The sequence below is a fragment of the Heterodontus francisci genome, chromosome 13 (genome assembly GCF_036365525.1).
Source record: "Heterodontus francisci isolate sHetFra1 chromosome 13, sHetFra1.hap1, whole genome shotgun sequence".
Lineage (NCBI taxonomy): Eukaryota > Metazoa > Chordata > Chondrichthyes > Heterodontiformes > Heterodontidae > Heterodontus > Heterodontus francisci.
Window position 1 is genome coordinate 79,812,154 of NC_090383.1, and position 25,220 is coordinate 79,837,373.

Here is a 25,220-nt window from a genome sequence, read left to right on the forward strand (position 1 = left end):
TCCTCTGTTTGTTGCGACAATAAATGTGCTGGATGTGCAGCAAAGCCATGTGGGAAATATGTCGGAGATGCCTGAGGTCGTGCATGGCTTTGTGCATGCCATGGAGGAGTCCATGCAAGCTATGACATCTGCCATGTCCCAGGCATTTGAGAGTATGGCTTCCTCAGAGAGTTTGACGAGCTCCGTGGTGAGACTGGTTGAGCACTTGAACCATTTGTGATCTGACCTGCACTCCATTGCTGTTGCTGTGGGCTCCATGCAGCAAAGTCCAAGCGAGAGTGGGATGAGGAACCTGGACCACCCTCCAGGTGACCCTTTCCTCAGGGGGACAGACAGGTGCCATTGTGCACACAGATGGAGGAGGAGCATATGCCAGCTGCCCTGGTACCTTCCTCTCAGGACACCCCCAGGATAAGTGGAATCTCGTCCTCTCCCCCAACATTAACCCCCTTACCTCCAGCAGGCAAGCACATGGGGGGTACTCACGCACCATTGCTGCAGACCCCCAGTAGGATGGAGCCATCAAAGGTCCCATTCCTCCAGAGGACACCCGCTACAGTCATCCACAGCAACGGGGCAGCGCACTGAGCAGACTGCCTCCACCTCAGCTACTAATGTTGCGGTAGCCCCTAGACACAGTGTGAGAAAAAGGAAATTGAAACAGTTTTGAGCACAAAGGTGTGACGGATGGTGCACATATTGTGAGAATGGAAAAGTTTTATTAATACATTTTTATTTCATTTAAAATTTGATCCACTCTCATTCATGATTTACTTGGTATTTCGATAAGCACTTGAAACACCATAGCATACAAGGCTACAGGCCAAGTGCTGGAAAATGAGATTAGAATAGCTAGGCTTGATGGCTGGTGTGGACATGGTGGGCCACAGGGCCTGTTTCTGTGTTTATAACTCTATGACTCTATGGTTTCCGAAGGATACAAAGATGTTTTTTTCGAAGCCTATGGCAGGAACTCAATCATGTTTGCAGAGCATCTCAGAAAATGTCCAGTGTCCATTTCTCATTGGAATTTTGGCCTTCAGTCAAGGCATCAATGATGGCTGTTTCCCTATAGATAATTATTAATTTTTTCCAATACTGTCATGCCTTACTCTTGTTTTCTGCGGTTATAACAACGCTGCTTGCAGGGTGTGTAGTCGCATTCATCGTTGCTCATAGATGATTTCAAATGCCAATCACAGGAAAGTGCAGCACTGCTTCATTAAGATTGCAGCGATGAATAAGACCTCAAGCAAAAGTGAATTTCTGTGGGGTACTGTTACATTTCTCCTCCCAACATTTTTTGATGATGTGACTTATTGTTGGCTGAAACGTGCATAAATTAGTTTCTCCCTAATGTGCCTTGCATGTCTCTCATTAGCCATCATATCCCTTACGGCATTGTTGTCCTCCTCCTCACCCTCTTCATCATCATCCTCACCTGAGGAGGACTGGTGTTTCTCCTGTTCCTCTGCCTGCAGAATGTTGCCACGTCTAATTGCAAGGTTGTGCCAGGCACAGCAGACAATGATTATTCATGACACCCTCTGTGGCGGGTACTGAAGAGCCCCTCCAGACCGGTTAAGGCAACGGAATCGCATTTTCAGCATGCCTGTGGTGTGTTCAATGATGGCTCTGGTGGATGCGTGTGTAGCACTGTACCTCTCTTCAGCAGCACTTTGGGGATGGTGTACTGGTGTCATCAATCATGTATAAAGCGGGTATCCCTCGTCATCCAGGATCCATCTGTCCACTTCGGCTGGTTCATTGAAAACTGCTGACAGCTGGGAGTTCCTCAAAATGTAGGAGTCATGACAGCTCCCTGGGAAATGTGTGCAAATATGCATGATTCTTCTCTTGTCGTCACAAACCAGTTGCACGTTTAAAGAGTGGAAGCCTTTGTGATTGACAAAGACAGCAGGTTGGTCCCAGGGAGCTCTCATGGCCACATGAGTATAGTTGATCACTCCTTGCACTCTAGAGAACCCAGCGATGGCACCAAAGGCCCGCAGACCTCGTTTCCTGGCTGTCCTCGTCTAGAGGTTAGTAGATGAAATAATTGGCACATTGAAAAAGTGCAAAAGGGCATTGGTCACCACTTTGATGCACCTGTGGGTCACAGACTGTGAGATGCTACATATGTCGCCTGTGGATCACTGGAAGGACCCACTAGCAAAGAAATTGAGTGCAGCAGTCACCTTGAGGGCAACTGGCATGGGATTCCCATCGAAGCTGAGCAGCTGCAGGTCATGCCACAGGATCCTACAAATTTCTGTGATCATTTCATGTGACATCCTTAGGTGTCTCTGGCATTGCCTCTCTGACATTTGTAGGTAATTTTTTTCTTGTCCTGAGGATGTGCTGACGTGCCAGTCTTCGATAAGGACATTCCTGGTTGTTATCATTCGGAGCATCCTCACCTTCCTGTTCTAGCACTCAGGCACCATGCATTGAGGGAAAAGAGCCCTCCTCAGTCTCTCCCTTTGCTCTTTTTCCCATTTTAATAGACAAATGGGTGTATGAGACCCATGTCGCTATGGCTGTTCCGAACAATAAATAAGCAGAGCGTGGCAATTCATCCCTCTGTTGCCAGTGAGCTGAAACAACGAGGCAATGATTAGCTCCCATATATCTGCCTTCAAATTGCAGCCAAGTATAAAGATACACACACTGGCGTTTGCCTCTTTCCACTCTCCTTGCAATTCTTGAGTGTCCACATGGTTTCCATGGTCATTGGAGAAAATGGTGCGCATGGAATTCAGGGCAAGACTCCACACCTTCCCTCCTCCTCCCGCAACATTCCAGCTTCAATCCATCACCTTTGACCCACCCAATATTACCGTTACCCTTCCCTCCGTAATCATTGAGCCTCCCCTCATTACCGTGCACAGTGTAATCATTATGATTTCATGCCATCCCTCCCTCCGTTCCTACTCCCATTGCTATCAACATGCTGACTCTTACCCTTGAACCTCCTTATATCGACCTGACCATTGTTGCCGAGTCCCGTTCCCTCCATATGAAGCTGTTGATTTTCCACCCATTAGTCTTGACCTTCCCCCACTACAGAATCAATTTGCCCCCAGTGACCCCCAATTTGGCCCACAGCTCCCCGACATTGACAGCACTCATTCCTCCCTTTACGCCCTTGCCACATATCTTCACATTGTATTGCTATAATCCACCCACCACCTTCGCAACCGACAACATGCATTTTCAGCATCAACAGTAACCATTCAATACCCTGGTGCTCCTCTCCACCCTCCTCTGCTCATCCATGCACCCGATCAGCCCAACCCTTCCCTCCTCGAGTACCCTGCCCTGCTCATCCATGCACTCAATCAGCCCAACCCTTCCCTCCTCGAGTACCCTCCCTGCTCCTCCATGCACCTGAGCAGCCCCACCCTTCCCTCTTCGACTGCCCACCCTGCTCCTCCATACACCCGATCACCCCACCCTTCCCTCCTTGACTACCCTCCCCTGCTCCTTCATGCACCCAATCACCCACCGTTCCCTCCCCGACTACCCTACCCTGTTCCTCTATGTAGCCCCTGCCCATGACTTCGCCGCCATCCCCTGAGAAAATTCACCCTTGCTGGTGCTGAGCCTGGAGGCAAACGTTCATTCCAATGCTGGCGTTAGTTTAGCAGATGAGTTAAAGAGAGAAAAGCACAGGCCTGAGACTCATTGGCACAAATTCAACTGCTGCACGCCATGGTGAAACAATCGTGAACCAGGTGGCACGGGAATATCGCTCACCGTTCACTTAATCTGGCAGGTAGGACTAAATTGTAACTATGTGTAGGGTAATGAATATTCATGTTATTTAGATGAATGTCAAAGCTGCAATCCGCCACTGCGCTGGGGGAAATGTCGAAGTGCCGCTAACCTGCTGCCGACTTAATTCCTCAAACATTTCCCACCATCAGGAAGTGAGAGTATCTGAGCTATTGCACTGTTTGCATGAGTTCTGTGATGGCGCACAGAGCTTGCGACCTCAACTGTGGAACCATCGTTGTCCTCCTGGACCACTTCCTGAGGGATACATGCCTGTGGGGCGGCACAGTGGCGCAGTGGTTAGCACTGCAGCCTCACAACTCCAGCGACCCAGGTTCAGTTCTGGGTACTGCCTGTGCTGAGCTTGCAAGTTCTCCCTGTGACCATGTGGGTTTCCGCCAGGTGCTCCGGTTTCCTCCCACAGCCAAAGACTTGCAGGTTGATAGGTAAATTGGCCACTGTAAATTGCCCCTAGTGTAGGTAGATGGTAGGAGAATTGAGGGAAGGTGGGGATGTGGCAGGGATTATGAGATTAATGTAGATTAGTATAAATGGGTGGTTGAGGTCGGCACAGACTTGATGGGCCGAAGGGTCTGTTTCAGTGCTGTAGCTTTCTATGGCTCAATGAAGGCCCTGTGGAAGAGTGAAGACATCAATTGAACTGTCAAGGTAGGAATGTTTTAATTGATCATTATACACATGATCATATTTCACTTGATGACATCAAGTCAACATGAGTATGTATGCCATGTGGCTGTCTGATATTTAATTCTGCGACCAGGTAGCTGAGAGGCACCCCCTCTCTCCATCTCCGCTGATCTCCTCCTCTGCAGATGTTAGTTGCAAGATTGATGGAGGACCTAGTGTTCTGTGTTCTCTTCTGCAGGGAGGGAAAGAAGAGGCCTATGAATTAAAGTAATGGAATGTGTTGAACAGATGGACAGACAACATTTGTTGAGGGTGACTATGAGGGAGAATCATAATATTTGTGTTAAGATGAGGGCCAATGTCAGTGGTGGATGGGCAGATGGGGATGTGAGGAAATGCATAAACAGAGAGGGATGGGTGTATCAGCACGGTAACTTGGTGTGAGAAGTGATGTGCTGGAGTAGGTTTGAGAAGGTAGAGTAAGGGTGTGATACACACATAAGGACATAGCTGAAGTGCCAGTGTGCTCACCTTTCCTGCCCTGATTAGGTCATTTAACTGCTTTTGACACTGAATCGAGGAGACTGGCGCCACACCCTCACCTCCTGAGCAACCAGCAACCTTCTTGCTTTCACTGGTATGCTTCTTCCTCCCTTCAGTAGGAAAGACTATCTCCCGATTGGACCCTACAGCCCCCAACCTCACATCCAGGAGGCATCACTAAAACGAGACGTAGAGTTGTAATGTCTTACAGTTCCATCTATTGTTCTCCCACCCCCAGAATTATCTTTGCAGTGTCCCTTTATGGTCTGAAGTTGAAATCGACTCACGTGGGTTGTCATCACCCCCGCTCAATATACTCAGTCGGGAAACCCAGAAGTCAGATTCAAATGCAAAAGCTGGGCTAAAAAGCCACTGACAGACACACTGCACTTACTTCCAGGTTTCATTGTGTGTGCATAACTTTTTAAGTTTAAATCCAATGCATTGCAGGCAAAACAAAAGACATTCATACAGGGTAATAGTACGAACAATTCACATGTTACTTTGGCCCAAAGGTATTAAGAGAATATTATCATTATATACATATGGCTTAGGGTTTCTTAAAGGCTGCTTTATTTTAAAATTCTTTGAGATGTTTCACTGGTTTTACTAAATGAATCGCATATGTAATGGTTTTTTTGAAATAATTAATATTTTTATGATAAATGAAGTCCTGTTTAGCAGTCACATTTTCTGCACATTGACTGAACATGACAAACAACTATAATTGTAAAATTCCAGATCCTGCCCCTATGCTGATTGAAAGGTAACAAAATTATCCTAGGGCAGCATTCTGTCATTACTCCATTATTGTTTCACTGCTGTTAAATTATTAAACCGTGCCTTCTCTGATGATTTAACACAGGCAAAAAATCCCTCTGAACCCTCTGCATAATTATTGACTGACAAATACCTGTGGATCGAAAAGGAAGAAAGGATGCCCATTTCGTATCTGCAGCACAACATACTCTTCCTGGTTTCCCACAGATACGGCAAAGAGAATCAAACCGTCAGGTTGGCTGGTCCTGAAGCTGAGTTTTATACCTATATTAGAGAAACAATCAAATGTAAATCATTTGCATTACTTTTTTTATTCTGAAAGTGAAGGCAATTAGTAAAAGCCAGCAAAACAGTATGAATACCAAACAGGTCTGAAAAAGTGTTAATAGGGTTTATTAGCAGAAAGGCAACAATGAACAACTTCATTGATGTTTACTTCAATCTGCCAATATTCTAGTGACTTGTTACTCTGGTTTGGTTCATCTAGATGGTTTACCTATTGCACATAATCTGAGTCATTTTATCATTTTTTTAAATATATACCACTTGTTTGGTCACACAGTACCTTAATTAATCCAATTTCATTTTTGATATATATAAAAATTCTGCAACTTCCATTGCCTTTACTCCTATTATCTGTGAGGACATTTGCAGGGCATATCCTTGTGCAAGACATTGTTTTAATGCACAGCTTCCTTTGTTATTTGTCTTTCATTTTTTATACATAATATTTTGTTATTTGTAATATACATCACTTCATTTTCACACCTAAGGTATTGCTGTAACTATATATAGAGCAAAATTTGGGGATTCTAGGCAATCTGCCAATTTTCACAATCCAATAGGGAGCAGGTAGGTCTCCTCCATAATGCATATAATGGTGATTCCATTGTATTACTAAAGCACGTTTATACATATCCATTTCAAATTTATCTTGCTTTTGCTGCTATTTCAAACTTTTTGTGCAGAATATTGTATAACACTCCATTGGCTAAGGCAGCATAAGATTGCACAAGATGGGTTTTAGAACTTTATGATGAAGTCATTCCACGTGATGTAACTCTCAATATTTTGTGATGGTAAACCTATGAATTGTAATATTTTATAATGTCCACACAAAAGGTCACTGCTACAATATTGTTAGGATTTAACCACATCTTTACCTATTTGCAGAATTTTAGTACATACTAGTTTAGTTGTAGCAATAATGTATCCCATCAATAAAAAGGGCATTATTGATGCAAAGCTACAATTCACTGCTTCTTGGCAACCTGCCATTGTAGTAGTGTGGGATCAAATTATGGATCGGTGTCAAGTAGCTCTTTACTTCTATAGTTAAATTAATTATTTGAATGAAGGAATAAAGAGTTGTATATACAAGTTTGCAGATTGTACTAACATTGGTAGGCCCAATAAGTGGTGCGAATTGGAGCAAGAAGTTACAAAAAGGGCATAGATCGACTACGTGAGTAGGCTAAACTATGAGCTGGAGTTCACTAGGGGTAGCGTGAGGTCATCCACTTTGGATCTGAGAAAAACAAATCAGAATATTTTCTTAATGGTGAGAAATTAGTAGCTGTGGAGGAGCAAAAGGCTTTAGATGCTCATATATACAAATCAAGTAAAGCTAGTGCACAAGTAAAAAAGCAATCAAAAAGGCTAATGGAATGCTGACATTTATCTCAAGGGTGTTGAAATACAAAGTGAGGAAGTGATTTTGCAGTTGTACAAAGACTTGATCATACTCCACCTGGAGTACTGCATTCAGTTTTGGATGCTTATAGGGTTAAGTTATTAGGACAGGTTGCATAAATTTGGCTTGCATTCTCTTGAGTTTAGGAGGTTAAGGGGTGTTCTAATTGAGTTATTTAAAATAATAAAGGGATTTGATGGAGCAGATACAGAGAAATTATTTCCTCTATTAGGGGAATTGAGGACAAAAGGGCATAATCTTAAAATTAGAGGTAGGCTATTTAGGAGTGAAATCTGGAAGCACTTTTTTCATAGAAAGGGTAATAGAAATCTAAAACTCGCTCCCCAGAAGGCTGAGGATGCTGCAGCAACTGAAATTTTCAAGATTGAGACGGATAGGTTTTTGTTCAAGGAAGCTGCATTTATATAGCACCTATCACAACCTCAGGATATCCCAAAGTGTTTTACAGCAAAAGTACTTTTGAAATGTAATCACTGTTGTAATATAGGAAACATGACCAGCCAGTTTTCAAATAGCAAGGTTCCACAAATAGCAATGAAATAAATGACCAAATCTAACGGTTTTAAGTGTTATTCGATGGATAAGTATTAGCCAGGACACTAGGAGAACACCCCACTCCTTCCCCACCCACCCCACCCCATCCCACCACTCTTCTTTGAATAGCTGTTGTGGATCTTTTATTTTTACCTGAGAGGGCAGGCGCGTATCAAAGGATTTGGAACAAAGGGCTAAATGTAATTGAGGTACATATCAGATATAATATAATTGAATGGCAGAACAGGCTTAAGGGACTGAATGGGCCACTCCTGTTTATGTGTGAACATAAGAAACAGGAGCAAGAAAAGGCCATTTGGCCCCTCGAGCCTGCTCCGCCATTCAATAAGATCATGGCTGATCTGATTGTGGCCTTAACCACATTTTCCCGCCTGCCCCCATAATAACCCTTTACTCCCTTGTAGATCAAAAATCCCCACTAAATCTTAAGATTAAAATAATCATGGAAAATCAACATCTTTTTTATTTAGCAATATTTTCCTCTTATAAATAATATTTTCACTTGGAACCAGCAAAATACAATTATATTTCTCAGCCAGAGCTCAACTTGACAAAACATGTTACTTGGCCAGGTTACCAGTTGTGAAACAAATCATATCACACTTGTCCCAAATGATATCCTGTATTTACCACCACCAGTCTCTGCAGTTTTTGAGTTGTTATTCGGCAGTGTCATTAACAACAGTGTGTTTTCACTGTGCTGTAAGAAGGGAAAGCGATATACCATTATGATGATGGTCCAGTAAGAACAGGTTTTGTTTTCATCTCAGCAAGCTGCAAATAGTGGAAGCCTCTTAATGGGAACATCCCCATGGTGAACAGAACATTATCGTTATCCAACTGTTCCTATTAATCAAAAATAGCGTGGGAACTGAATCGGTGCCTTAGCAAATGCCCCCTTCAAATTAAACAGTCCCGTTAAGATATTACGAACCCATAACTACTTGACTACAACTGATCGCATACTGATTGAAAACAAACCTGTTACACCCATGCCATGATCATAATGCAGTGCTATATTAGCTTGTTTCATGCCCCATGCACTTAAGTATTAGATCCTCTATTGTGCATTCCAAGAACAATTTCAACCACTCATTCTGTAGCAGCATCTCTTCTCAGTTCTATATAGCTATTAAATTTCTAATTTGACTCATTTAAAATTTAAATTATAATTATGATATTAGTAATAATTACCATTTTAATATAATGATATGATAATGAAGGTGTCCTCTGGCCACAGTTGTTAGTAGGGAATTCTAATGGATTAACAAAATTACTAGACAAACAAGGCAAATTTATTTTGAAAATTAGATACAGGTTATTTTTAAAATATGGCTGGGTTATAAAGGTTTTTGAATAAAAATATATTTGAAAACTCTACAAGTATTTTTATTTAATTTAAACTACAGTAATTAATAAAAGTAAAATAAAAATTTCCTGAATATATGTAATTGTTTCCAGCAAGAGACAGGAAGTTAAAGGTTAATTAATATGGTTGCTATGGAAACATTTAGGGAGAACACTTAGCAGTACCAGATGTCTCTAAACTTCACCATGAAATGACCAAGAACATTTTCACTGCACTTTATTTGATAGGTTGACAATAGGCCAGAAATTACTGTAAAAATGATGGTGAGGTTAACAGAGCTCACCGATATTTATGTGCAAATCGGATAGCAACTTTAGACGAGCAGAGATATGCAGTTAAAAGTGGAAACTCGTACACTGCTGACCAAAATGCACTGCTCCCCAGGTGGGGGTGGAACGTAAAATTCCAACATTTATTTCACTTTCTGTATCTGATTTGACATTAAATTCACGATTCTAATTTGCACTTCCTAGTTTAGACCTTGGGCTGGTCAATCCTTAATCCTTCAGTCTAATTGGTTAAGGAGATGCACGAAAATGGCATCTCGCCGTCTGTTCAAATGTATTGAGCTCCTGTACTTACATCGTAGATAGGTAGTAAATTTACCACACAAAGTCAGGGCTTGCCTATTTCAGTATAAGTACCTTTTTAATGGTGTGATATGTCTTAATTACTGCCAAACAACCTCTCAGGTACTAAAGATTAGCAGTTACAACTGTAGAGTCTCGTTCTGTCAGTTTTTAACTGTTACTAGAAATTTTTAAAAAATATACTTTTTTAACTTTTTCTTTTTTCCCTCCCTTTGATCGTGAGGGCAGGGGATGGGTCTTCCAGTGGTGATGGCCTGTGCCACTGGGGGAGGCCGCCCATTGGGCACAGAGTGCCTGATCAGGAGGGCAACCCCCAGCCTGCAGGGAGGCCACCAGATTTTACAGGGTGGCCTCCCCAGGTGGCAAAGACCAGTGGCAGCAAGAAGTTGGCCACTTAAGGGTCTCAATTAGCCTAAGGGCAAGTTTGCCACCCACCACCTCCTCCACTGCAGGTAAAATACCAGCGGAGGCAGGCAGGCGACGGGCACGGCACCCACCCACCTCCCACTCAATTTTAAGCCCCTCCACCTCCCAGCCCGCTCCCAGGGTGGGGTGGAGCATAAAATTCCAGTGGTTATTTCACTTTCTGTATCTGATTTGACATTAAATTCATTCTTCTAATTCGCACTTCCTAGTTCAGACCTTGTGCTGGTCAATCCTTAATCCTTCTGTCTGATTGGTTAAAGAGATGCACAGATGATGGCCCTGTTCACACAGGTTCCCTGCTGTTTCTATCTCACACAAACAGCAACTTGCTGCATAAATTATCACAGAGATTAAATAGGCAAGGGCAAGTCTAACAAATGGTGGGTGCCGTTTGTTCATTGGCTACAGTAAATTCTGGCCCAATGGATTATCCCTACCATTTTTCTTTTTTGTTCTATACTAAAATTCACTAAGAAAAGGACCCTTTGGATCTGGAAATGATCATACATATTTTTATGAATAAAAATTCACAAAGTTATGCATGCAGCTAGCAAATAGAAGTGACATCCGTAGATCTTAACAGGAAAATTCTGTTCCATGTATTCTGATACATGGATAAGTATAAAATGATTTCTCTTCCCAAATATCGGGTATAATGATGGTTCTCAACAAGCAGTTTATGGCTGGCAGTTTACCAATCACTTATGATAGCATGGTGAAGTGTGGAACCTGTCCTACAGTCAGTACCCAGTGGGGTCATTTTAACATTTGCCAATAGCGAAAATTGGATTGACCGCATGTTATTCATCTCTCTGGATTCTTGTTTGCATTAACTTCAATTAGATATCTTTTACCACACTGGCTTATTAAGACATGTAATGCCCTACCTGAAACAGGGGTGGAAGCAGAATCCATAACAAATTTTCAAAGGGAAGTCGATAAATATTTGAAAAAAAATTAAACAATGAAGGGACAGGAATGGGAATAAAAGAATAATTCTTTCAGAAAGACAACATGTGATGTGCTGAATGGTCTCCTCCTGTGCTGTACAGTGTTAAGATTCCATTAATGGCAAATATTTTACAACCTTAAAATGGGAAATTTTCAGGAAAGAGATTAAAAAATGATTAGCAATTGCTTAAAGCGTACAAGAGCAATATAAAAAATCCTCTTCAAACATTTCAAAATCGCAACTCAGTCTCCTTCAAATTGGATGAAAGATATATGGTTTATGGATACCTCCTAAACTTCCATCATGAATGCTACTCCACACGCAACTAAAAAAATGAAGTGATCTTCACTAAAGTAAGGATCCACCAAGCTGTTTTATGCCCTTTATGGGCTAAGGTACTTATTAACTGTAAAACATTCCTAAACTAAGCTTGCAGTCCTGCAAAGAACTCGCACATTTCACCAAAACTCTAGCTGACAGTCTCTTGCTTAAACAATCCTGCAGGACAATTGTGACTATGGAATTGTGAATTAAATATCTGAACCACCAGGCTGGCTTGTGAAAATTTTCTTTGTACAGATTTTTCATGTTTGATGATAGCTCAGAGTTGATTATTAAAATTACTTTTAGAATTCCATACAGTTCTTTTATTAGCATGATAACTAAAACAAACAGGACATTTTTGTTTTAATCTACTTACTACATAACCCAAATAACTTCAGTCATGTTTGCATTAATGCAGCATTAATCATGTTGTTGTGTATTAATGAGTTTTCAGGCTATGCTAATTACTGTCATAGATTCTGCAGCAGGCCATTAAATATACAAATTGCCGAATTAAAGATCCGGGCTTTTTCATGATTAATCTTAAATGGGTAAAAACTAATGATGTCTATAGAAAGTTTTCCTTTACCTTTAGCTGATTTTGTGATTATGACTAAATATAATCAATCTAATTTCTTATAAATGATGGACTGTAGTTTTTATAAAACTAGTTGACCTCCTGTGGGATTGCTCTCAGGCATAGGTAATGCTAAAAATTGGGTTTCTCTTCCTGAGCTCTCTTTTTGTTTGCCTTCCTCATTCTCTCTCTCTCTCTCTTTCTGTTTCCATTAATCTCTTTATGTCTCGTCATGGTTCCCACACACCTTCCCTGAATGTTGTTTTTTTACCTTGGTTGCGTCTGACTCTTTTCTGTAAAATTAATCACAATCTTACTTCTCAAAGAAAATCATCAGTTCTCAATATTAAATAAACCCTGTTGCCATAAAACAAACACTTTATTACAAACCCAAATACTAATATGAATATATAGGCTGGAATTTTACAGGGCCGTATAGATAAGTTCGGAAGCAGGGGGATGGGAGGAGGCCATAAAATGGGAGCGGACCGCGTTTGTCGGAAGTCTTTTTTTTCATTCATGGGATGTGAGCATCGCTGGTTAGGCCAGCATTTATTGCCCATCCTTAATTGCCCTTGAGAAGGTGGTGGTGAGCTGTCTTCTTGAACCACTGCAGTCCATGTAAGGTAGGTACATCCACAGTGCTGTTAGGAAGGGAGTTCCAGGATTTTGACCCAGCGACAGTGAAGGAACGGCGATATAGTTCCAAGTCAGGATGGTGTGTGACATGGAGGGGAACTTGCAGGTGGTGGTGTTCCCATGCATTTGCTGCCCTTGTCCTTCTAGTTGGTAGAGGTCGTGGATTTGGAAGGTGCTGTCTAAGGAGCCTTGGTGCATTGCTGCAGTGCATCTTGTAGATGGTACACACTGCTGCCACTGTGCGTCGGTGGTGAAGGGAGTGAATGTTTGTGGATGGGGTGCCAATCAAGTGGGCTGCTTTGTACTGGACGGTGTCGAGCGTTGTTGGAGCTGCAGGCAAGTGAAGAATATTCCATCACACTCCTGACTTGTGCCTTGTAGATGGTGGACAGGCTTTGGGGAATCAGGAGGTGAGTTACTTGCCGCAGGATTCCTAGCCTCTTGACGTCGCTTCCAGATTTTACTAAAGGTGAGAATCATGGAGGGCGGACTTCAGACATTGATGTGGCAGGATACCAATTAAGGTAGTTGAAAGCCCAATTAACAGCAATTTTAGTGCAGTTTGCATTTTAGCAATGGCACATGGGCGTCACAGGGCTTCAGAGCCCTGTCTGATTAAACGAGGTAGCAGGGACTAAGTGCTGGCTCTCTCAGGAAGCCATCGGGAGAGCCAGTGTGCAATGGAAGGAAGGTTGGTGCACAGAGGGCACTGCCAGATGTCAGCAGAAGTCAGAGAAGGTACCAGGACTGTGGGGTTATGTTGCCAAGGTCACATGGGGCAGTGACACTTGGCCCGAGGAAAGGTCTCAGGGACAGGTTTGGAAGATGAGGAGGGTGATCTGGATAGAGAGTCTAGGAATAAGAGTGGGACCACCTTCATCCACCCAGGCTTTAGAGCCCCCTGTTGAATAGGAGAGGCAGCTCAGTTGGAGAGAGGTCCAGGCATTGGCAGGGGCACAGCAGGAACCTCAGGACCAGCAAACGGGCCAGCCTTGGGGTGGGCACACGAGAGAAGGGCACAGAAGGGCATACCAACAGGCACCTGAGTGCAGAAGAGGCTATATCCAGGAAAGAGTCTACGGTCTGAGGCTCAACTTTCTCCACAGTGTCTCCGATTAGCAACATCAGGTAAGACTGCAGCTCTCCAGGGAGGTTGTCACTGATCTCTGCGCCATGCCGCAGGACGAACTGAGACCCATGGGCGTTGGTGCACACCCAGTGCCAGTGGCGCTGAAGATCACCATAGCTCTCAATGTCTATGCCTTTGGCTCTTTCCAGAGATCCACTGGAGGCAAGCGAGGGATCGCCCAGTCTGCAACCCATCGGTGCATCAAGGAGGTGACCAATGCCATGTTCAAGAGTGCCAGTGAATATGTGCACTACCACACCAATCCGAACAGTCAAGCGGAGAGACCCAGAGGATTTGGGGCCATTGCTGGATTCCCCTAGGTGCAAGGTGTCATTGACTGCACGCATGTGGCCATCAAGGCTCCCATGGACCAGCCAGTGGCCTTCATTAACAGGAAGGGCTTCCACTTGCTCAATGTTCAACTGGTCTGTGACCACTGAAAGCGGAACCTTCAGGTGTGTGCATGGTTCCCAGGAAGCAGCCACAATGCATACATACTTCGACAGTCGCAGGTGCCACAGCTTTTCCGGACCACCATGTGCCTTCAGGGATGGATACTTGGAGACAAGGGAAACCCACTGAAGACATGACTACTCATGCCTTTGAGCAACCCACACAGAGGATGCAGAGGAGAGGTGCACCACTTGTCATGGGTCAACCCAAGCAACCATTGAGCAGGCCATAGGGCTTCTGAAGATGTGTTTCAGGTGCCTAGACCGATCTGGTGGAACCCTTCAGTATGTCTCAGCAAGGGTCTCGCATATCGTGGTGGTCTGCTGTGCTCTGTACAACCTGGCACTGCAGAGGGGGGAGGCATTGAATAATGAGCACATTTCTGATTGCGATGCCTCCTCCAACAATGAGGGGGTGGAGGAACCAGATAACCATGCGATGGAAGATGAGGAGCCCCTCGGACCACAGACAAGGCACAATGAGATACGTGCAAGGGAGGCTTGGGATACCCTAATACAGAGTCAATTCCTGTGACCCTTTTGCCCTTTCAGGAAGATTCCAATAAAGCCTTACCTTTAAGCAGCCTGTTGTCGTCTCCCTCATTATGCATTCCATTACCCAGAGCCCAGGCGCACATCGCACAGTGGCAAGGCTGAGGAGCTGAACGAATGTGCCTTAGTCCATTGCCTCAAGCCCACTGAGAGCACATTTAGTAGATGAGATCTCACAGGGCAGCAAGAATTGAAATGAGAAGCAGCAAAAGTGAATGAAAAATTTATTGAGCTGCACAACAGAAACGAGGCTTAACATCCACATATTCCATTCACCCGTAAACCCCAGGTGCATCTAGGTACTCTTCTTAACTTTCTTACGAATACAGAGGTGCTCCTCCTGCACTTCCAGCTGAGGTGGAGGCAGGCTGCTGACCATGCTGCCCCATGGCTTGGGATGACCTTGGCGACCATCCTCTGACTGCCTGAGGCCTGGAGGGCCCTGCCATGCTGAGGGGCTCCTGCACAGGTGATGGACTCTCCTCTTGTCATCACAGCTAGTTGAGGCACTAGAGTCACTGGCAGAGGGGTTGAGGAGCCACTGTCCACACCAGGAGTGCCCTGAGAGGAGCTCCCAGAAGCAGAATTAGCTACTCCTCCTCCCTTGCAAGGCACATTTATATCTCCTGCTGACCTGAGAAAGACAAGAACCTGGTGCAGAATCCAGGTGCCTCATTCCCCCTCTCGCCTTGCCAATGCTGCATTGAGCTCATGGACCAGGCGATGGCATGCAGGTCTGCGCGCATCTCCAGCATCCACTGAGTGGTCTGCTAGATTAGACTCTCCATGAAGGTCATGTGGACTCTCCATGTGGACACACGCCAGATACATGGCAGCACTCATGGCTTGGATGGACTCCTCTATTGTCTGTGTATGGGTATGCATAGCCTCTGAAAGCTCCGCCAGATGTTCCCTCATCTCTCCCTGTAGCTCCAGCAGTTGCCGTGTTGCAGACGACTCAAAGCCAGGTCATCAGCCTGGAGCTCAGCATGGGTCTGACCTCCCACAGGCCCCGACTGTCAGTGGCTTCAGCTATGACAGCCTCCGACAGCTGCTTGGGCACATCTGTGATCTGCACACCAGCTTGTGACCCTGAATCTAATTGTGACCGCATACTCACCGATGTGAGCTGTGCTGGTGGAGGGTGAGTGGGAATGATTTGACTCTGCATCCTCTGAGGATCCCTACTTCTCCTCTGAGGTGACTGGCTGGCCCCCAGTCTCTCTCGCTCTGAGTCCTTCAGCTTGACCTTAACCTGCATGAGAGAACATAAATACATTAAGCTGGCTGCCCTGGCTATTTAAATGAGCCGCCACACGGGAGATCGCAGCGGCTCTTCGGCGTGCGGCACATGTGCAGGCCGCCATTTTTTGAGCTCACGACTGGGAGTAACGGCAGGCTCTTAAAACGCAGCCAACAGAGATATTGCTGCCTGACCTTCGCCACTGACTAGGTGGTCACCCCTCTACACCAAGCACGCCCTCGCGTTGCTACATGCAAGGCCCAAAGGGAAAAGAGGTATGGAGTACTCACTTTGGCAGACCGAATAAGGTCATTGACGTGCTTGTGGTACTGAATCCAGGTTTGAGGGGGGTGACCCCATGGCTGCTGACCTCTTCTGAAATCTCCATCCAGGCTTCCTTGGTCATGTGGGCCTTCTCCCCCTCCCATCTCTGGGGAAGAGGGCCTGCTGTTCCCTTGCTGCCTGGAGGAGAACCTGCAGGGAGGCATCTCTGAACTGTGGGACCACCTGGCGTCTTGCTGTAGCCTTCCAGTCATCTCCTTGGTTAGTTGGAGGCAGCAATCAGGGAGCAAGGGAGCAGCAGCAGGATGGTTGCAGGCAAGGAAAGGACTCCTCTGTCCAGGCAGTAGTCAAGCAAAGGACTCCTCTGTGTAGGAAGTAGTCAAGCAAAGGACTCCTCTGCGCAGGCTGTAGTCAAGGGAAGGACTCCTCTGTGTAGGAAGTAGTCAAGCAAAGGACTCCTCTGCGCAGGCAGTAGTCAAGCAAAGGACTCCTCTGTGCAAGCAGTAAAGAACTCAGTGAATGCAAAGCTGGCACCAGCACCTGCAACTGTGTCAGCTGACGCTGACTTCACCACATGACTTCCCACCTTGGGCCCTCAGACACTCCCTACGTCTTGCGTGAGTTAACTGGCCAGCCGTGAGATCGTGTGTGGCCAGCTGCTGAACAACTAAGCGGAAATGGTACCCGCTTCTGGTGCCGCCACCGGGACCTGCATCCTTGCCACTAAATCCAGCTGACATAAACATATGAAAAGTAATTAATGCAATTTCAAAAGTTGTTTAAAGTCAATTATAAAAGGACATAGGAAGTGGTGTTGCATTTTATATTTATTATGCGTTTTTAAGAAAGTGTAGGTGTACCGTTTATATTTTACAACCGTACTTCTTCCTTGATTAATTACCTAAATTAGCAGAAACGAAGGGGGTAATTTTAACCCAACCTGGCAGATCAGATACCCATTTTATGCCCTGCTCAATTCCACGCCCTGCTCAATTCTGGTTTCCATTGATGTCAATAAACGATAAAACCAAGCAGGTTGTAAAACATCTATCTAATTGTGTGAGTTTCCTGCCAGGCAGGCTGGGTTAAAATTAACTCCGAAGCCTATTTTAACACATTTCTTTCAACTTATCTAGATTAATTAATATATATTTTATTCACTTTTTTTCCTCTTAATTATTCTTTTGTATTAAAACGTGTTTTGTATTTAGCTATGGAAGTACTCTCTCCAAAAACCCAGAATGCACATGTAAAATCAGCAGACTGTTACGAGCTCACAGGACACCAGTCTGGTGTGGACTTTGTCTTTAATGAAACTGACTGTAATGGCTGCCCCCAGTCAGAGTGCCACATTGTAGAGGTCACATGACTACGGCAAGTCAGGAGGCACATTGGTACAGTATTGCATTTCTATCCCAAACATCCCCCTTTTCATACAAAAAAAACAACAAAAAATTGCATGCATCATTATTGACACTGTGGGCTGAATTTTACGCTGCCCCAGCACGTCAGATGGTGGGGTGGGGGTGGCGTAAAATTGAGCGGGAGGCTCCGGGAGGCCTTACCGCTCCGCTCCCACCTCTGGCCAAATTTATGGCGGTCGAGCGGGGGGAGAACGGCCCACCCGTCTGAGGCCAATCAAGGCCCTTGAGTGGCCACTTAAGGGTCCTCGCCCGCCTCCTCATGTATTTTACCCGTGACAAGCGGGCGTGCTGGGGACGTGAAAGGCCGCTCCGCGATAGCTGACAGCCTTTCCGCGCGCCTGAGGCAGTCAGGCGCCAGGCGCCCGATTGAGGGCCGCCCCCACCTCCCAACCCACCCCCGGGACTCAAGACGCCCCCTCTCTCCCCAAACGACTACTCTTGCCTCGCCGGCACAACCAATCACCCCCCCGGCGAGGCATGCCCAACATATCTTCAGTCCCTGCTCCATGGCATCCTCCTCGTTCAGCTGGGCTGCAGTCCCAGCAGTGGCCACCGATCCTGGTAGCGCTGCTGGGACTAAGAGCTGCCAGCCCGCTGATTGGCTGGCAGCTCACTGAGGCGCGACCTCCTCCCTCAAGTGGCTGGAAGTCCCACCTCGGGACAATTAAAGCCCGGGGACCGGTAAAACGCGGGTCGGATCCCCGGGCTAGGCGGAAGCGGGTTCGCCACCGACTTTTATGTCAGTGGCGAAGTCCTGTCCACCTACGGTACAATTCAGCCCTGTGAGTTGCTCAAGTTACCCACTATGCACACAACTGTTCTCATGCATTAGCAGTTTGCCATTCTTGTCACATGCTTTACACACATAGTCATTAAATCATGCCAGTCTCTTAATGGCGCGCGTGTGCATTGTCGTTGGTTGTTCACCTGGTTGATTTTCCTTCTCCGACGAGTGCCGTTCCCTTGTCATTTGTTGCCGCGGTGACTGTTGTTGTTCCATTTCTGTTGTCGGTGTGCTGTGGACCTCTGGTGCTGATGGTTGTTCTATGGTCTGGGCAGTTGGTGAGTTCTCATCTTCCTGATTGGCCGTCTGCTTTGACAGAACAGCTTCTCCAGAAGTGCGTATGTGTCTGTGGTTGCGATGGTATATCTGGTCCTTCACTTCCACCGCATACGATCAAGGTGACAACTGATCTAGCAGGTCCCAAGTTGCCACTTGGGCTGACTCTTGTTGAGAGCATTGAAAGTTTGCACCCTGACTGGCTCTCCAATGCTCAATTCTGGCAATGGTTTGGCAGTTTTGTCAAAGTGAAATTTGACTTTCTGCCGTTTCACCTTGATTTTGTCACGTGCACCTGTTACTACTTCTAGCTTCACTAGCTTTTTTGCTATTGGAAGAGCAGTTTGGGTGCGGCGTGACATTAGTCTTTGTACTGGACTACTTTCTAGGCCTTCGCTAGGTGTGTTTCTCCACTCGAGGATTGTCGTGCATATATCTGTGCCAGATTTGCTCAATTTCTTTATGATTCCTTTGGCGATTTTCACCGCCACCTCAGCCTTTCCATTGGATTGGGGATAGTGTGGAGATGATGTATGGTGGTGAGTTTCCCAATCCTTTACGAAGCGGCTGAATTCTTCACTCGTGAACGGAGAGCCATTGTCGGTCATCACAATGTCTGGAATGCCATAACGACCAAAGTGTGCTTTCAGGCATTCTACAATCTCACCGGTAGTCATTGAGATCCACTGGTCTACTTCCCAGTAGTCGGAATAGTAGTCGACTGTGATAAGATAATCAGTTCCTGTGAGAGTGAAGAGGTCTACTCCCAGCTTCATCCATGGTCCATCTGGGATGTCATGTGTCATCAGCGGCTCTTTGGCTTGCTTAGCTTGGTATTCGTTGCACGCTCTGCACTGGCTGATACGGTCCTTGATTTCATTGCTCATGTTTGGCCAGTTGAGCACTTCTCTTGCTTTCTTCATACTTGACTCAATTCCTTGGTGCTTGCATGGATGCACTGTAGCATCTCTCATCTCAACTCTTTAGGGATAATGACTCTATTTCCGTTGTACAAGATGGCATCTTGGGCTGTCATTTCATCTCTGTAAGCCCAATACACTCTTGTGACCACAGGAGTGTCCTTGATGTTGTCAGGTCATCCTTTCATCACTACTTCTTGCAACATTTGTAGAGTTGGATCTTGTTGGGTAGTTCGCTTAATTTGAGCAAGGCACATGTCTGTCAGATTCAATTTCTCTGCTGGGTTGATGACTTTCAGAGCATGTCGAGCTGCAGCTTCACGGGAATTTGGAAGATTTCACACTCTGTCATAGCATCCTCTACTTTCTTCATAGGGAATGCAGCTCTCGACAGCAAGTCAGTGATGTACATCTGTTTCCCTTGCTTGTATGTCACATTCAGATGATATCTTTATAACTGGAGTAACATCCTTTGGACACGCTTTGGAGCAGATAGTAGTGGCATGAGGAAAATGCTTTGAAGTGGCTTGTGGTCGGCTGTCACTTTGTCTCTTCCAAGTAGGTACTGATGAAAATTTTCACAAGCAAAGACAATGGCCAGGCACTCATTCTAAATCTGAGCGTAGCATTGTTCCATTTGCGTTAACGCCCTGGATACAAATGCAACTGGTTGTTCTTGCTCCATTAGGGTTGCTCCAAGTCCTGTCTCGTTGGCTTCACACTGCGGGGTAACTTCATCTTTTATGTCATAGTATTTCAGCACTGGCATTGCAGTCACTAGTTGCTTGATTTTAGTGAATGTTGCTTCTTGTTCTGTGCCCCGATATCACTGCACATCCTTGGCAGTGAGTTGGCGTGATGGCTCACACTCCGACGACAAATTGGGCAAGAATTTTGCTAAATAGTTGACCAATCTAACAAATTGTTGCACTGCTTTTACATCTATTGGTCACTACATCGCTGCTACCGCTCTCACCTTTTCTGGATCCAGGCGAAGACCTTTTGCTGTCAGTACATGACCTATGTACTTGACGTCGGGGATCTTTAATTGCAATGTTTTCTTGTTCAGCTTCAGGTTTCACTGGCGAGCTGTGTTCAGCAGTCGCACTGGATTTTCATCATGGTCAGCAACGGCTTCTTCCATTGAGTCTCTGCATCCATAAACTAGTAACTCTACAAAACTAGCATCCACTACAACTTCCACTCTGGGAAGATCACTAACTATCTCATGCTGTCTGCGTTGATACTCCTCTGGAGCCATGGAAATGCTAAACGGCATGCACAACTATCTGTATTTCCTGAATGGCATCCAGAATGTGATTGGAAAGCTGCTGCTTTCATCCCGCTTCACTTGCCTGTAACCATCCTTCGCATCTAGGGTAGTGAAGATTTTTGCCTTTGCAAGTTATGGCAAAATACCTTCGATGGTTGGCATGGGGTAGTGTGATCTCTTCAGAGCTTTATTTAGATCATTTGGGTCGATGCATACTCTCAGCTTTCCAGGTTGTTTCACTGCTACCATGCTGCTAATCCATTCTGTAGGGGTTGTCACTTTCTTGATTACTCCCTTCTTTTCCAGCTCTTCTGTCTTGTCTTTCAGGCTGGCCTTGAGGCTAGCTGGAACTTTCCTCAGCAGATGCTGAATTGGTCTTACCGTCTCATCTACTTCAAGATGATATTCTCCAGGAAGACATCCTAAACCTGTAAATACATCGTTGTACTCCTCCAGGATCTGTTCTGCAGTCAATGGTTTAGTGCGCTGCGACACGTTGCAAATCTCTTTTTGTGTGTTGAGGGTTACCAGTCCAAGCTTTAAACGGCTGAGATGAGTGGCTTTTGCTTGCCGTTTATGATCTGGAACTCTGGATCTTCGTTCTTGCCATTGCATTGGGCTCTCAGAGTAACTTGCTCTCTTGGCACTAGTATGGTGCCATCATATAGTGTCAACCTTACTTTTGAGGGCTTCATTTTTGGATTGCCATGTTGAGCCACTTTATACAGGTCTATGAAGGTCATGATGTTGCACCGGTGTCTATCTGGCACTTTATGTTGACCTGATATTCTCCTTCTGCCAGCATCATTCCAACAGTCATAAACCATTTATCACCTATCAACCTGACTGAACCAACCTGTTGCAGGTGTATAGTGATTTGTCAGAATCTTCAGCTGACGTCTCTCCAGTGGCCATCCGTATCTGCTTGTTATGCTTCCTTCTAGCCAAACACTTGTGTGCAGAATGATTCAGCTTCTTGCAGTGAGAACACTGCTCTACCTATGCTGGACATGCCTTCTTTTCCTGTGCGTGATGTCCTCCGCAGTATTTGCAACCTGCCCTTTGTCCGTGATCTTTCTGCTCTTTCGGCCTGGAATGTCTATCAGAATAATGCAATGCCTGGTCAGTTGTGCCATTAATATGCTCCAGCTGCTGATTTACAACCTCAGTGCTTCTGCACACGTCGATTGTTTTCCTGAGAGGCAGTTACTCCTCTCTCAGTAGTTGTGCTCTCACTGCGGCATCTTTTATGCCTAATACAATCCTGTCTTTAATTAGATCATCTTTTAGTTGCGCAAATTCACAGGATTCTGCAAGCTGTATTCATGCAGTCACATATTGATTAATGGACTCTTTTTCACCTAATATTGAACACACATCGTTCATAGGTTACATTCATTTGGGGTTCAGAGCGTGCCTTCAAGGTTTCAAAATTTCTGTTGTCTGTTTTTTTTGTTCTTCAGAGAGATTTAGGGTGGAATACGCTTTGTAAGAGTCTCTTCCCAACAGTGATAAAAATATAGCCACTCGCAGCCGCTCGTAGAAAAACTGCCATTACTGGTTCATATTGCCTTTCATTTCGACCAGCGCAGGCAGAGGAAATTTTTCAGCCATTGTCTTACCCTGTGCTTTCAGCTGTCTCTTTGTTCCTTTTCTGTGGTTTCCTGTGGCTTTTAGCAGTTCTGACCATTACTGTGGACTTTGTTCCGTAGCTATGCTTCTAAACAGCTCTTCAACAATCACCTCAGCTCCACTTCTGACACCATGTTACGAGCTCACAGGGCACCAGTCTGGTGGGACCTGTTGATGATCAATCTTGGCCCCATAAGAGCAATGCTGGGGCTGCCACCCTCTTTGACATTCACATCACAAACAGTGACACCTGCCAGAAATTCTGCCAGTCCCACCTCTTGTGTCCCTAATATACTGGTAGAATCTTAAATGATAGTTTTCTTAAAACAGCCAATCACAATGCAATCAGCGACTTTAAGGGAAACAAGAAACAGAGACAAACTACTGCTGGGTCTCCTGGCACTGCTCCCTAATTGTTCCCAAATTGCAACAATGACTACACTTCAAAAAAGCTGCAAAAACAGTTTGGGATGTCCTGAAGTCATGAAAGGCATTATATAAATGCAAGTTCTTTTTTTGTAATGGCCAGCTAACTCCACAATTACAGGCACCCCTCCACCCAGTGGACACTCCAACTGCACAAGCCACTGTCAGTAAACAGCCAGAATCAGGGAATTCCAATTAGGTCAAGTATGTAATTGGCATACCAGAGAAGTACTCTTGTACTCTGCCATTCATTATACTTTCCATCCGGTCAATTTTCCAGTTTATGTTTGTTTTCTCTATTACATAATCTTTGTTTAATGTTTTTACTTTTCTGAAGTTTTTCGGTTATCTTCTGTCATTTCTCTATATTCTGCTGCTCTTTGCTGAGAGCTATGTGTCTCCAGCTGACATACAAAGCATGAGTCTACCTCCTACCCCCAGCTGTCAGTCTTTAATGTTTCTCTTTCTCTTCCGAGCTTTGAGAATGCGAATTGATCTTAATACTGCTTCTCTTTGCTAAATGGCTGAGAGAAAATGCCAAAGTCCGAAACATGTATATTTTGTGGTGGTAATGATGGCGAAACTGTCAGCGCACACTGTCATTAGTCCACTGAAAGTGACAGCAACTTCAGGAGTCCACACATGTGAGAATCACATGGAAAAACAGAAGCTGCTGTCAGTGATTCTATGCTCCGCCACAAGGTGCGCTGTTGAGCTCCCTACTGCCCTCACCCCTCACCCCCACCCCGGACTGCAATCCCTGAGCAGTGACTTGATAAAAATCTCTACTTTTACATTGTTAGTCTCACTGTAAGAACCCTTGAAAAAGTTACACCTTGATGAATGAGATATAACTGGCTTTTTAATGATGTAATGACTTCATAATTGCTGCTAAACATCTTCACTGGCCTTGAAAAGCTTATTTTATATTTGTGGAATGTCAAATTTCTCCATTATGATAAAAAAAAATTTAAGAATGTGGATTTTTTAAAAGTTTATCTTTATAGTAGTTTCTATCTTAATGCAATCATATTAATAATTTCTTTCACAATCTGAAAATTAAAATTAAAAGTGAAGTGGTTCAGTGCTTCGAACTTCCTGGTTTGCTGTTTATGAGAATACTTCAATGTGATTGGCTGCTTACCCTACTTGCTGACATCACTGCTGCTGGAAATCTGGAGATCCCCTTGACTTACCACCATATTGAAACTGTCAGGAAACGTCAGGAAAGGGGACGTCCATGCCACAGCGATCACCAAATCTTTGTAGGCAGCTTTCTTCAAGGTCAGCGGTGAGCGCTGTTGCTTTGCCGCTGTCCACAAAATCTACCCTGTGATCAGACCTGAGCTGCTAAAGCAAGTTTTCTCCTATTTAATAGAAACTTTCTGTTGTACCAGGGGAAACAGAAATGCTACCCACATCTTCACAATCCTTGCGATCACCTTCCACTATTGCCCACTTCAACCCTCCCTCCCAGGACTTACCTGAAGCTGCTGCCGGGAAGACAGGCAGACTGAAATTGAATTTTCTTGTCAGGCAAGTTGCCTGTGAAAGCCAGACCAGCACCAGCAGCTCGCCTGAATAAGACCAGCGCGGCAGCTCACCCGCATATATAGATGAGGCCCAAAGACCAATTCTTTGTGATCCTTGAGCCTCTTGATCTGGGTGTCTGCTACCTCTGCAGTGCCAGGTCTGAACCTAAAGACGGGCACAACTGAAAATCTACCTAAAACATTGTACTATATAGATAGATACTTTAGTTTACAACAATCAACAGATCAGATAAGCAACAATCTGTATACAGTGTAAGTATTCTAATAAATGATCTATAATGTACCTTTGTGAATGTTCACACTATGGATTTCGTATGTCATTTGTAAAACATTAAGCAAAACGAACAATGAAATAGATAATATAATGACCAAGTTCTCCA

At 44.8% G+C, this 25,220-nt stretch overlaps 1 protein-coding gene across 1 annotated transcript in view; it reads right to left on the reverse strand.

Moving 5' to 3' along the window:
- Window positions 1-25,220, reverse strand: part of ush2a (Usher syndrome 2A (autosomal recessive, mild)) — a 1,262,450-nt gene that overhangs the window by 892,482 nt on the left and 344,748 nt on the right. The window contains exon 22 of the mRNA XM_068045693.1: window positions 5,882-6,012. Coding sequence (XP_067901794.1) covers window positions 5,882-6,012 — 131 coding nt within the window. The remainder of the gene's footprint in view (window positions 1-5,881; window positions 6,013-25,220) is intronic.